Raw genomic sequence first — 15,052 nt, 5'->3', positions numbered from 1 at the left:
AATTATGCATCATTACTCTAAACATCCTTAGATCATGCACCATTCCTTTTCTCCTTGCAGCATGCAGTATTCCCTTCCACCCATAACATGCATCATTACCTCACTCCCATATTGTGCACTATTAACCTTCACCCAGTACCATACTCCATTATGCTTCCTTTGTAGTATGCATCATTAGTCTCCCACTCTTCCGATACATCATTATCCTTTTCCCACTACTATGCACCAATCCCAAGCTTATAGGGAGGTAAGCACCCTGCTCCAAACTTTGTGGTGTTAATCTGTACACTCAGTAAATAGCCTCTCACATATGCAGGAGAAATGCCTGTTACCTGTCCCTCTGTTGCTTCCTGATTGTTCCGCCATCGTGCCCTCCCCTATTCCCTGAACCGACTGATCCGGGATAATGAATCAAGGTGCTGGATGGCGTGTCCCAGGGATCCGCAATGCTTGCTGTTGTCCCAGCCACATCTGCACTATGTTGTGATGTTTGTTATTTGTGCAGTAAACTTTCTTTCATCTTTTCTCAGTTACTGACCATTTTGGCTTCAACCACACATGTCTATAAGTTTGGTGCTGAATGTCTTATCGCCTCACCTCCTTGTCAGCATTAACCCATCCTGGGATAAAAATTCCACAAGCATCAACAAGTGTCTGAACCTACAGACTGTCAGATTACTTGACTGTGAGGAAACATCACAGCTGCACCCAATTCAGTCCTCACTCAACATCCACATATGTGCACTTGTAGTCAGGTGCAGGAACCCTGACTGCTTTCCCCTCCCAGAATCAAAGATGTGAAGTCATTGTGTATCCAAGTACAGAGATAATGGAGGTATTGCACGATTGTTATTTAAGTGAAATCAACAGAATGGAGAGTAACAGGCTCCACGTTTCACTGATGTAATAAAGGAAAATCATGGAATTTTAAACAACTTTCTCACCTATCCAGCATTTTTGTGCTCGCTCGCTCCAGTTTCTCCAGGATTTGAGGGAGCTGTGTGTCATCATCACAGGCCGAACCCCATCCCAGCACACGTGCCAGGTCATTGCCGGTACCCAAAGGTAGAACTCCCATCTGGCACTGAAATAGTTTGGAAGTTATTAAAAACAACAGACAAGAGAGTCAGCGATTTCCTGAAACACCCCACCCTCAAATACAAAATTCTGGCTCACACCCTCCATAAGAAGAGGGCAGCACGGTAGCATTGTGGATAGCACAAATGCTTCACAGCTCCAGGGTCCCAGGTTTGATTCCGGCTTGGGTCACTGTCTGTGCGGAGTCTGCACATCCTCCCCGTGTGTGCGTGGGTTTTCTCCGGGTGCTCCGGTTTCCTCCCACAGTCCAAAGATGTGCGGGTTAGGTGGATTGGCCATGCTAAATTGCCCATAGTGTCCAAAATTGCCCTTGGTGTAGGGTGGGGTTACTGGGTTGTGGGGATAGGGTGGAGGTGTGGACCTTGGGTAGGGTGCTCTTTCCAAGAGCCGGTGCAGACTCGATGGGCCGAATGGCCTCCTTCTGCACTGTAAATTCTATGATATCTATGATAACCTCCTACATCACCTTCAAATGTAGCCTCTGATAATAATGTAAGGAGTGAAATGTTGGGTCCAATGTTAGAATTATCAGACACGGAATAAAAATGAAGATGTCCTAACTGAACTTCAGGAAGAAGTGGGATGAGGGACTCAATCAACAAACTGAATATTTTGGATGGCAGGGTTTCCTTTCCCATCAGAAGAGTTGGCAGGGAACACATCTTGATTGGTCGGCAGCTCTCTAATCCCTCCAGTGACAGGAGCTGCTGTGGATAAAAGAGGAAGTGTTGAAGATGCCTCAGCCTTAGTCCCAGGACTGGACAGCAAGGTAGGTTTTTCGGGGTCCTAGGGTGGAGTGTAGGGTATTGGGGGAAAGAATGCCTAAACCCAATAATTTTCTAGCTACACCACGGCTTGGTAAATCCTCCCCCCAACCTCAAAATTGAGGCAGGGTGGGAAACAGCCCTTAACTGGTTAATAATTGACCACTTAAGAACCTCAGTTGGGGCAAAGACAAGCATTTCAGCGGAGACTTTGCCTACTCCAGCATAAAATTGCTGTGTGGTTGAGGCCGACGGGAACCCAGAGGGAAGGCTGTTCCTTCCATTTCACGCTCACTCCGCCGCCTAAAAATTCACTGTCACGGGAGTGTGAAATTCAGCCCAAGGGCTCTTTTTGTATTTGGACTGATGGCTCTCTGTTCGTTTTGGATTTACATTTACTTGGTTGTGGAACCATGAACAGCAGCTACGGTTTGTTGTTATCTCTATCTCCAATCAAAAAGAGCAAGATGATTTATGAGCAGATTTTTCTACAGCACACTCCAAACAATACCTGTTTGTGGAGATTGAGACTATCGATTTCAGACAGTACCCATCCAACACTGCCATCCCCACCACACACAAGGATTCGAAATGTGTCAAACTTCTGGAACAACCGCAAACTGTAAACAAAAACACAGCATGTAAAATGACACTGTAATTTGGACTACACTGTCTGAAAACAAACACAAGTAATGACAATCACAAGAACCCAAATAATGTTCCCAAACTGGTTTAGCTGCATTCCTTAATTGAATATCACTCCTATGTAGGTGACTATCATTCCATCCGCGCCTTCCTTTTCTTCTTACATAATTCTGTTTCTACTCTTCCGCATTTGTTTCCCCACCCAGCTACCGTTCACAATGATAGAATCATAGAACAAAGGCAAGTTGTCCATAGGCACCTGCTCATTATCCTTGCCTTCAATAGCCCTCATCTCATCTTTTGTTTTAAATACTTCCCCTTGCTGAACTACGGCTCACTTTGCTAATTTTGCAATTTAAGAAATCGTTCATTTCTCACTATTACTTATTTTGTTCTTGTCAAGTACCCTTGCCATCAATTATATTGTGGTCACTGCTTAGGCTGCTCCATTTTTGGGCCATTTACTTGCCCTGTGTTATTAGGCAGAAAGATGTCGAATACTATCTCCTTCATCATTGCAAATTAGTCCGGAACCCATTGCAAGAAAGAGCTTTCTGTTAACTCAAATATTTGACTTTTTCGAGTGTATTCAAATCTCCAATTATAAGATTTTATACACACACAATTTCAGCTATTATTATGCAAATACAATTTCTGCAATTATACATTAGAATTCCCACATTTAGACGTCAGGAATAAATCCCTTAATTGGACCTCAATGATAAATCCCACAACCAGAGCTCCGTTTTAGCTCCCACAATTACAATTGTTACAACCGGCACAATTAGGGTTTCATAATGTTAACTCTCACAATTTAAACTATTGCTGGGTGGTTTGCATAAGCCTCTGTTTTCTCACTGTGGCCAATGCTTTGTGTATGAGCTTAGACAATTAAGACCAGCATGGTATCCCAAGCATGGATGGTGCAACATAGCTGGGCCCCATCCTGTTACAATCTGCCATCCATCCTTGAACACTCTCCAGCAGGGGCCATTGGAGAGTGACCAGGAGCAGGAATTCTGATGATTCCCCCCCCCCCCCCCGCCACCTTAATCCAAGAGATCAAAGTCATTGCAGCAGTTCTTTTTTTGTTTTAACAAAACTTGCACTCTATCCCAGTAGTCTGATAAATCTGAACTGCAAGTGTGTGCTCTAAGGAAACTTGAAGCACCTCCTACCCAAGATGCGGGCCTCCGTTCATCAAGTCAAACACCTGAGCCGGGTTCAGTAACTGCTTGAATCTCCTTAAGAACTTCACCCCTTGGTTATCTCCGCTCTTAGAGTTCACAAATACAAGAAGTGGACTGGTACATGATGGTGGGCACGTTGCTTTCCAAAACCCTGAAGAACAGCAGAAATGTAATTGCAAAGTTTACTGAAATGGTTGCTCAGTGAAAAAAACATAATCAGATTAGCAAGAGAGACTCCCTGTCTCTCTTACATATGAAGATATGAATTAAGAGCCAGAGTAGCCCATTTGAATCTGCTCTGCCATTCAAAAAGGTCATGGCTGATCTGATTGTGGCTTCAACTCCAGTTACCTTCTTACATCGGATACCCTTTGATTCCCTCATCAATCAAGAATCTAAATGAATCAGCTTTAAAAATATTCAATAACCCTGCCTCTTTTGCTCTCTGGAGAATAGGATTTCAGACTCACGACCCACTGAGAAAACATTTCTCCTCGTCTCTATCTTAAATGGCATGCCCCCTTTTTTTTAAACTGTGTCCTGTTGTTCCAGCCTCTCCTGTAGAGAAATAATTTGTTTTTATATCCTAGCTAGCTTTCTCTCCTCCTCCAATTTCTCCCTCCTATTTTTTTTGCCATTAGAACATAGAATTTACAGTGCAGAAGGAGGCCATTCGACCCATTGAGTCTGCACCGGCTCTTGGAAAGCGTATCCCACTTAAGCCCCACACCTCCACCCTATCCCCGTAACCCAGTAATCCCACCTCACCTTTTTTGGACACCAAGGGCAATTTAGCAAGGCCAATCCACCTAACCTGCACATCTTTGGACTGTGGGAGGAAACCGGAGTACCCGGAGGAAACCCATGCACACACGGGAAGAACGTGCAGACTCCGCACAGACAGTGGCCCAAGTCGGGAATCAAACCTGGGACCCTGCCGCTGTGAAGCAACCATGCTAATCACTGTGCTACCCTTTCTTTGCTGGTTTTTATATTCTGTCCAATCTTCTGACCTGCCACTCATCTTCGTGGAATTATAAGCTTTCTCTTTCAACTTGCTACCCTCTCTAACTTGCCTTCGTTACCCACTGACAATATGACCTTTCCCGAGAGACTTTCTTTCTCACTGGAATATATCTTTGTTGAGTGTTACAAAATATCTCCTTAAATGTCTGCCACCACATTTTTCCTGACTTATCCCTTAACCTAATTTCCCAGTTCACTTTAGCCAGCACTGTCTCCTTACCCTCATAATTGCCCTCATTTAAGTTCAAAACACGAGTCTTTTCTTCCTCAAACTGAATGCAAAATTCAACCATGATATGATCACTACTACCTAGGGGCTTCTTTGCTATGAGGTTATTCATTAATTCTATTTCGTTGCACATGACCAGATCTAGAACAGCCTGCTCTCTGGCTGGCTCTAGGACATGCTGCTCTAAGAAATTTTCCCAAAAGCACTTCGGGAAACCTGGAATGCTATCTTTGCCAATTTGATCTGCCCAATCTATATGTAGATTAAAATCATTCATGATTATCACCGTACCTTTCACACAAACCCCCATTTAGTTCTTCCTGTATACTCTGCCCTATAGAGCGGTTACTGTTAGGGGGCATTTACACTGCTTGATTGTAAGTTGGGGCCATTGCTAATTTAATTGGTTTAGATCCTACCACTAATGGAGTGGGCCATATACCCAACCTGCTCCCAGCTCGGGTCAAACATTTCACTCATTTCTAGCTTTAGAAAAAACCTTGAGTCAAATGCCCCAGTCATTTACAGCCTTGGTTTAATTCCAATCTCCGTGTCCCCCTCAGTTTGATAGCACAGTAAATGCAGACAATCTGCTCTTTGAACAAGTGAAACAAAGGTGTTGAACTCACCATCAGAGTCTATACTATTGAGTGCAGTTGGAGGAATAACGGAAACTTTACACTGCCCCAGTGGACATTTGATAGGAAGCATGTCTTTACAGGCTGTGTGTACCTAAAGGCAATGACATAGAAATGAGCACACAATAATCCACACAGGATGGTCAAAACTGAACAGAAGAGCAGAGAACAAAGTGACTTCGGAGTGAGGGAAGAGATACTAATATAGTACCTGTTAAAGATTGTAGTCCCTGATTCAGATGGTTGCATTAAGTTAACTTATTTGCTAAAGAATTGAAATTCAGTAAAATTCCAATGGGAGCAGGGTGATGATAATAATCTTTATTCATGTCACAAGTAGGCTTACATTAACACTGCAATGAAGTTACTATGAAAATCCCCTAGTCCCCACACTCCGACGCCTGTTCGGGTACATTGAGGGAGAATTCAGAATGTCCAATTAACTAACAAGCAAGTCTTTTGGTACCGAACCTGGCCTACTAAAATATGGGTTCAGCTACACCCAGCTAAATATTGGCACGGCTTTAAATAAAATTATCCGGTTCAACTGTGACAAATGGTAAAGTCTCTTAATCTGTGTACACCATTCCTGAATTTCAATATATAGCATCCAATGTATAGAAATTAACTTGTTCCAATGCAGGGTTCAAACATTTTCAGTCTATCACAGCTTTGAGCCAGCTTCCTGCTTCTTTCTGGCACTGTTCCTTCTCTTCAGGAATGGACCCTATGCAGGGCTCTAGTACTGGTCTGATGCTTGAGCCAGTAAATTCTGCGGCCAGATGAAGGATACTCAGGATACAGTCCCGTAGTCCATCCATGGCAAAATCAACTTTACAGGGAAGACTGGGAGAGCTGGGACTGTCTAGAACAGTGTGGAGAGACAGGGAGCAGAGATGGGGATTAGGGTAAAGATAGGAAGCTTGGATGAGAAAGTAAGCAATGGAGGTTTGGGTGGAGGTGGACTTGTGGGAAATGGTGAGTGTAATTAGGGGAAATAGAGAACAAGTGTGGACGGGAACAGTGAGCTGAAAAGTGGGTGGACAGGAGGGAATGTGGGTGAGAAGAATGAGCAGTGAGAAGGAGGAATTGATGTGAGGGCTGGGAAAGATGAGAAGATGAGACATAATGGCAGAGTTAGGTGAGAGCAGAGAGATGGGGTGGGGAGGGAGAGACACAGGGCATTCTGAGCAGCGAACAAGGAAAAATGGGAAGTGAGGGAGATGAGGAAAACAGAACAGAAGACAAAGAGGAGTCTGGTAGGTGGGGGAGAAAGAGATAAGATGAGGGGCATTGGTTGGGGAAATCAGGTATCACAGTGTAATAATCAGTTATGGGGACACAGAAGCATCTGATTTTGCAAAGAGTGATGTAAAAAGTTTGTGAACTGATTTCTATCAAATTTGACATGCAGCAATGACATTTTCAACAATTTAAAAAGAAAATGTCATCTTTTATCTAGTTGTGTGGTTTAAGATTGTTTAAAACCGCTTTGTGCTCAAAGCGGTGAGGATGACAAATCAAATGAAAATCACCATTTACCAGCATTATGAATGGACCCTGTCCTGACTAACAAAACAATAAAAATGTTCTGATCAGTCTCTGCTCACCATCGCCTTACACCACAGGCAGCGCCAATCCTGCAGGCGCAGAACACTGCCACATGTTTTGTCACAGACAGTACATTTTGCGCTGACAGGCAAGTTGCCTTCCAACCACTGGTGTGGCATTGAGACCTGAATGAGGGAGATAGAAGAGAATTACAATATAACATGAGCATCAGTACAGACAGCAATGAGAAAAAGACACACACCAAAGTGCAACAGTGGCACCAGCACAAACAACAGATAAGGAGTAATAACAGACGCCATCAAAAGGGACAAGCAAGGCCCCAGCATAAATAGCCTGTACAAACCCACGAAAAGATGCCAGCACAGACCCCAGCTTAAGGGGACAGCACGGATCCCAGTGTAAGGGAACAGCATGGACCGCAGTGTAAGAGACAGCATAGGGTCCAGCGTAAGAGACAGCGCAGGCTCCAGCGTAAGAGACAGCACAGGCTCCAGTGTAAGGCGCCAGCACGGACCCCAGTGTAAGGGGCCAACATGGACCCCAGTGTAAGGGGCCAACATGGACCCCAGTGTAAGGCGTCAGCACAGAACCCAGTGCAAGGAGCCAGCACAGACCCCACAGACGCCAGTGTAAAGGGACCAACACGGACCACAGTGTAAAGGACCAGCACGGACCACAGTGTAAGGGACCAGCATGGACCCCAGTGTAAGGGACAAAATCAGATGCTTCTGTGTCCCCATAACTGATTATTACACTGTGATACCTGATTTCCCCAACCAATACCCCTCATCTTATCTCTTTCTCCCCCACCTACCAGACTCCTCTTTGTCTTCTGTTCTGTTTTCCTCATCTCCCTCACTTCCCATTTTTCCTTGTTCCCTGCTCAGAATGCCCTGTGTCTCTCCCTCCCCACCCCATCTCTCTGCTCTCACCTAACACTACCTTACACTGTTATTACCACCCTGTAAAGGACCATCACGAACCCAGTGCAAGGGGCCAGCACGGACCACAGTGTAAGGGACCAGCACGGACCCCAGTGTAAGGGACCAGCACGGACCCCAGTGTAAGGGACCAGCACGGACCACAGTGTAAGGCGTCAGCACAGAACCCAGTGCAAGGGACCAGCACGGACCCCAGTGTAAGGGACCAGCACGGACCCCAGTGTAAGGGACCAGCACGGACCACAGTGTAAGGGGCCAACACGGACCCCAGTGTAAGGCGTCAGCACAGAACCCAGTGCAAGGGACCAGCACGGAACCCAGTGTTAGGGACCAGCACGGACCCCAGTGTAAGGGACCAGCACGGACCCCAGTGTAAGGGACCAGCACGGACTTTAGTGTAAGGGACCAACACGGACCTCAGTGTAAGGGACCAGCATGGACCACAGTGTAAGGGGCCAGCATGGACCCCAGTGTAAGGGACCAACACGGACCTCAGTGTAAGGGACCAGCATGGACCACAGTGTAAGGGGCCAGCATGGACCTCAGTGTAAGGGACCAGCATGGACCACAGTGTAAGGGACCAGCACGGATCACAGTGTAAAGGACCAGCACGGACCACAGTGTAAAGGACCAGCACGGACCCCAGTGTAAGGGACCAGCACGGACCCCAATGTAAGGGACCAGCACGGAACCCAGTGTAAGGGACCAGCATGGACCACAGTGTAAGGGGCCAGCACGGACCACAGTGTAAGGGACAAACACGGACTCCAGTGTAAGGGACCAGCACTGACCCCAGTGTAAGGGACCAGCACGGACCCCAATGTAAGGGACCAGCACGGAACCCAGTGTAAGGGACCAGCATGGAACCCAGTGTAAAGGACCAGCATGGACCACAGTGTAAGGGGCCAGCACGGACCTCAGTGTAAGGGACCAGCATGGACCACAGTGTAAGGGACCAGCACGGATCACAGTGTAAAGGACCAGCACGGACCCCAGTGTAAGGGACCAGCACGGACCCCAGTGTAAGGGGCCAGCACGGACCACAGTGTAAAGGACCAGCACGAATCACAGTGTAAGGGACCAGAACGGACCACAGTGTAAAGGACCAGCACGGACCTCAGTGTAAGGGTCCAGCATGGACCCCAGTGTAAGGGACAAAATCAGATGCCTCTGTGTCCCCATAACTGATTATTACACTGTGATACCTGATTTCCGCAACCAATACCCCTCATCTTATCTCTTTCTCCCGCACCTACCAGACTCCTCTTTGTCTTCTGTTCTGTTTTCCTCATCTCCCTCACTTCCCATTTTTCCTTGTTCCCTGCTCAGAATGCCCTGTGTCTCTCCCTCCCCACCCCATCTCTCTGCTCTCACCTAACACTACCTTACACTGTTATTACCACCCTGTAAAGGACCATCACGAACCCAGTGCAAGGGGCCAGCACGGACCACAGTGTAAGGGACCAGCACGGACCCCAGTGTAAGGGACCAGCACGGACCCCAGTGTAAGGGACCAGCACGGACCACAGTGTAAGGCGTCAGCACAGAACCCAGTGCAAGGGACCAGCACGGACCCCAGTGTAAGGGACCAGCACGGACCCCAGTGTAAGGGACCAGCACGGACCACAGTGTAAGGGGCCAACACGGACCCCAGTGTAAGGCGTCAGCACAGAACCCAGTGCAAGGGACCAGCACGGAACCCAGTGTTAGGGACCAGCACGGACCCCAGTGTAAGGGACCAGCACGGACCCCAGTGTAAGGGACCAGCACGGACTTTAGTGTAAGGGACCAACACGGACCTCAGTGTAAGGGACCAGCATGGACCACAGTGTAAGGGGCCAGCATGGACCTCAGTGTAAGGGACCAGCATGGACCACAGTGTAAGGGACCAGCACGGATCACAGTGTAAAGGACCAGCACGGACCACAGTGTAAAGGACCAGCACGGACCCCAGTGTAAGGGACCAGCATGGACCACAGTGTAAGGGGCCAGCACGGACCACAGTGTAAGGGACAAACACGGACTCCAGTGTAAGGGACCAGCACGGACCCCAGTGTAAGGGACCAGCACGGACCCCAATGTAAGGGACCAGCACGGAACCCAGTGTAAGGGACCAGCATGGAACCCAGTGTAAAGGACCAGCATGGACCACAGTGTAAGGGGCCAGCACGGACCTCAGTGTAAGGGACCAGCATGGACCACAGTGTAAGGGACCAGCACGGCTCACAGTGTAAAGGACCAGCACGGACAACAGTGTAAGGGACCAGCACGGACCACAGTGTAAGGGACCAGCACGGACCCCAGTGTAAGGGGCCAGCACGGACCACAGTGTAAAGGACCAGCACGAATCACAGTGTAAGGGACCAGAACGGACCACAGTGTAAAGGACCAGCACGGACCTCAGTGTAAGGGTCCAGCATGGACCCCAGTGTAAGGGACAAAATCAGATGCCTCTGTGTCCCCATAACTGATTATTACACTGTGATACCTGATTTCCCCAACCAATACCCCTCATCTTATCTCTTTCTCCCCCACCTACCAGACTCCTCTTTGTCTTCTGTTCTGTTTTCCTCATCTCCCTCACTTCCCATTTTTCCTTGTTCCCTGCTCAGAATGCCCTGTGTCTCTCCCTCCCCACCCCATCTCTCACCTAACTCTACCTTACACTGTTATTACCACCCTGTAAAGGACCAACACGGACCCCAGTGTAAGGGACCAGCACGAATCACAGTGTAAGGGACCAGCACGGGCCCCAGTGTAAAGGACCAGCACGGACCTCAGTGTAAAGGACCAGCATGGACCCCAGTGTAAGGGACAAAATCAGATGCGTCTGTGTCCCCATAACTGAATATTACACTGTGATACTGATTTCCCCAACCAATGCCCCTCATCTTATCTCTTTCTCCCCCACCTACCAGACTCCTCTTTGTCTTCTGTTCTGTTTTCCTCATCTCCCTCACTTTCCATTTTTCCTTGATCCCTGCTCAGAATGCCCTGTGTCTCTCCCTCCCCACCCCATCTCTCTGCTCTCACCTAACTCTACCTTACACTGTTATTACCACCCTGTAAAGGACCAGCACGGACCCCAGTGTAAAGGACCAGCGCGGACCCCAGTGTAAGGGGCCAGCATGGACCACAGTGTAAAGGACCAGCACGGACCCCAGTGTAAGGGACCAGCACGGACCCCAGTGTAAGGGACCAGCACGGACCCCAGTGTAAGGGACCAGCACGAACCACAGTGGAAGGGACCAGCACGGACCCCAGTGTAAGGGACCAACACGGACCCCAGTGTAAGGGACCAGCACGGACCACAGTGTAAGGGACCAGCACGGACCCCAGTGTAAGGGACCAGCACGGACCCCAGTGTAAGGGGCCAACACGGACCCCAGTGTAAGGGGCCAACACGGACCCCAGTGTAAGGCGTCAGCACAGAACCCAGTGCAAGGAGCCAGCACAGACCCCACAGACCCCAGTGTAAGGGACCAGCACGGACGCCAGTGTAAGGGACCAGCACGGAACCCAGTATAAGGGACCAGCACGGACCCCAGTGTAAGGGACCAGCATGGACTTCAGTGTAAGGGACCAACACGGACCTCAGCGTAAGGGACCAGCATGGACCACAATGTAAGGGGCCAGCATGGATCTCAGTGTAAGGGACCAGCATGGACCACAGTGTAAGGGACCAGCACGGATCACAGTGTAAAGGACCAGCACGGACCACAGTGTAAGGGACCAGCACGGACCACAGTGTAAAGGACCAGCACGGATCACAGTGTCAGGGACCAGCACGGACCCCAGTGTAAGGGACCAGCACGGACCACAGTGTAAGGGATCAGCACGGACCACAGTGTAAGGGACCAGCACGGACCCCAGTGTAAGGGACCAGCACGGACCCCAGTGTAAGGGACCAGCATGGACCACAGTGTAAGGGACCAGCACGGACCACAGTGTAAGGGACCAGCACGGACCCCAGTGTAAAGGACCAGCACGGACCAGAGTGTAAGGGACCAGCACGGACCCCAGTGTAAAGGGACCAACACGGACCCCAGTGTAAAGGGACCAACACGGACCCCAGTGTAAAGGACCAGCACGGACCACAGTGTAAAGGACCAGCACGGACCACAGTGTAAGGGACCAGCATGGACCCCAGTGTAAGGGACAAAATCAGATGCTTCTGTGTCCCCATAACTGATTATTACACTGTGATACCTGATTTCCCCAACCAATACCCCTCATCTTATCTCTTTCTCCCCCACCTACCAGACTCCTCTTTGTCTTCTGTTCTGTTTTCCTCATCTCCCTCACTTCCCATTTTTCCTTGTTCCCTGCTCAGAATGCCCTGTGTCTCTCCCTCCCCACCCCATCTCTCTGCTCTCACCTAACTCTACCTTACACTGTTATTACCACCCTGTAAAGGACCATCACGAACCCAGTGCAAGGGGCCAGCACGGACCACAGTGTAAGGGACCAGCACGGACCCCAGTGTAAGGGACCAGCACGGACCCCAGTGTAAGGGACCAGCACGGACCACAGTGTAAGGCGTCAGCACAGAACCCAGTGCAAGGGACCAGCACGGACCCCAGTGTAAGGGACCAGCACGGACCCCAGTGTAAGGGACCAGCACGGACCACAGTGTAAGGGGCCAACACGGACCCCAGTGTAAGGCGTCAGCACAGAACCCAGTGCAAGGGACCAGCACGGAACCCAGTGTTAGGGACCAGCACGGACCCCAGTGTAAGGGACCAGCACGGACCCCAGTGTAAGGGACCAGCACGGACTTTAGTGTAAGGGACCAACACGGACCTCAGTGTAAGGGACCAGCATGGACCACAGTGTAAGGGGCCAGCATGGACCTCAGTGTAAGGGACCAGCATGGACCACAGTGTAAGGGACCAGCACGGATCACAGTGTAAAGGACCAGCACGGACCACAGTGTAAAGGACCAGCACGGACCCCAGTGTAAGGGACCAGCACGGACCCCAATGTAAGGGACCAGCACGGAACCCAGTGTAAGGGACCAGCATGGACCACAGTGTAAGGGGCCAGCACGGACCACAGTGTAAGGGACAAACACGGACTCCAGTGTAAGGGACCAGCACGGACCCCAGTGTAAGGGACCAGCACGGACCCCAATGTAAGGGACCAGCACGGAACCCAGTGTAAGGGACCAGCATGGAACCCAGTGTAAAGGACCAGCATGGACCACAGTGTAAGGGGCCAGCACGGACCTCAGTGTCAGGGACCAGCATGGACCACAGTGTAAGGGACCAGCACGGATCACAGTGTAAAGGACCAGCACGGACCCCAGTGTAAGGGACCAGCACGGACCCCAGTGTAAGGGGCCAGCACGGACCACAGTGTAAAGGACCAGCACGAATCACAGTGTAAGGGACCAGAACGGACCACAGTGTAAAGGACCATCACGGACCTCAGTGTAAGGGTCCAGCATGGACCCTAGTGTAAGGGACAAAATCAGATGCCTCTGTGTCCCCATAACTGATTATTACACTGTGATACCTGATTTCCCCAACCAATACCCCTCATCTTATCTCTTTCTCCCCCACCTACCAGACTCCTCTTTGTCTTCTGTTCTGTTTTCCTCATCTCCCTCACTTCCCATTTTTCCTTGTTCCCTGCTCAGAATGCCCTGTGTCTCTCCCTCCCCACCCCATCTCTCACCTAACTCTACCTTACACTGTTATTACCACCCTGTAAAGGACCAACACGGACCCCAGTGTAAGGGACCAGCACGAATCACAGTGTAAGGGACCAGCACGGACCCCAGTGTAAAGGACCAGCACGGACCTCAGTGTAAAGGACCAGCATGGACCCCAGTGTAAGGGACAAAATCAGATGCGTCTGTGTCCCCATAACTGATTATTACACTGTGATACTGATTTCCCCAACCAATACCCCTCATCTTATCTCTTTCTCCCCCACCTACCAGACTCCTCTTTGTCTTCTGTTCTGTTTTCCTCATCTCCCTCACTTTCCATTTTTCCTTGATCCCTGCTCAGAATGCCCTGTGTCTCTCCCTCCCCACCCCATCTCTCTGCTCTCACCTAACTCTACCTTACACTGTTATTACCACCCTGTAAAGGACCAGCACGGACCCCAGTGTAAAGGACCAGCACGGACCCCAGTGTAAGGGGCCAGCATGGACCACAGTGTAAAGGACCAGCACGGACCCCAGTGTAAGGGACCAGCACGGACCCCAGTGTAAGGGACCAGCACGGACCCCAGTGTAAGGGACCAGCACGAACCACAGTGGAAGGGACCAGCACGGACCCCAGTGTAAGGGACCAACACGGACCCCAGTGTAAGGGACCAGCACGAACCACAGTGTAAGGGACCAGCATGGACCCCAGTGTAAGGGACCAGCACGGACCCCAGTGTAAGGGGCCAACACGGACCCCAGTGTAAGGGGCCAACACGGACCCCAGTGTAAGGCGTCAGCACAGAACCCAGTGCAAGGAGCCAGCACAGACCCCACAGACCCCAGTGTAAGGGACCAGCACGGACGCCAGTGTAAGGGACCAGCACGGAACCCAGTATAAGGGACCAGCACGGACCCCAGTGTAAGGGACCAGCATGGACTTCAGTGTAAGGGACCAACACGGACCTCAGTGTAAGGGACCAGCATGGACCACAATGTAAGGGGCCAGCATGGACCTCAGTGTAAGGGACCAGCATGGACCACAGTGTAAGGGACCAGCACGGATCACAGTGTAAAGGACCAGCACGGACCACAGTGTAAGGGACCAGCACGGACCACAGTGTAAAGGACCAGCACGGATCACAGTGTCAGGGACCAGCACGGACCCCAGTGTAAGGGACCAGCACGGACCACAGTGTAAGGGATCAGCACGGACCACAGTGTAAGGGACCAGCACGGACCCCAGTGTAAGGGACCAGCACGGACCCCAGTGTAAGGGACCAGCATGGACCA

General features: G+C 50.0%; 1 protein-coding gene across 4 annotated transcripts in view; it reads right to left on the bottom strand.

The window, feature by feature from the left end:
- The window catches only part of LOC140389979 (diacylglycerol kinase delta), a 225,184-nt gene that overhangs the window by 83,237 nt on the left and 126,895 nt on the right, over positions 1-15,052 (bottom strand). For all 4 annotated transcript variants that reach the window (XM_072474713.1, XM_072474715.1, XM_072474714.1 and 1 more), the window contains 5 exons: positions 7,201-7,326; positions 5,582-5,684; positions 3,686-3,848; positions 2,374-2,482; positions 945-1,084 (listed from right to left, as the gene is read on the bottom strand). In XM_072474713.1, coding sequence (XP_072330814.1) covers positions 945-1,084; positions 2,374-2,482; positions 3,686-3,848; positions 5,582-5,684; positions 7,201-7,326 — 641 coding nt within the window. The remainder of the gene's footprint in view (positions 1-944; positions 1,085-2,373; positions 2,483-3,685; positions 3,849-5,581; positions 5,685-7,200; positions 7,327-15,052) is intronic.

This window comes from Scyliorhinus torazame, chromosome 14, assembly GCF_047496885.1.
Source record: "Scyliorhinus torazame isolate Kashiwa2021f chromosome 14, sScyTor2.1, whole genome shotgun sequence".
Taxonomy (NCBI): domain Eukaryota; kingdom Metazoa; phylum Chordata; class Chondrichthyes; order Carcharhiniformes; family Scyliorhinidae; genus Scyliorhinus; species Scyliorhinus torazame.
The sequence above is the reverse complement of the archived record's forward strand: the minus strand, read 5'-3'. Positions and strand labels throughout refer to the sequence as shown.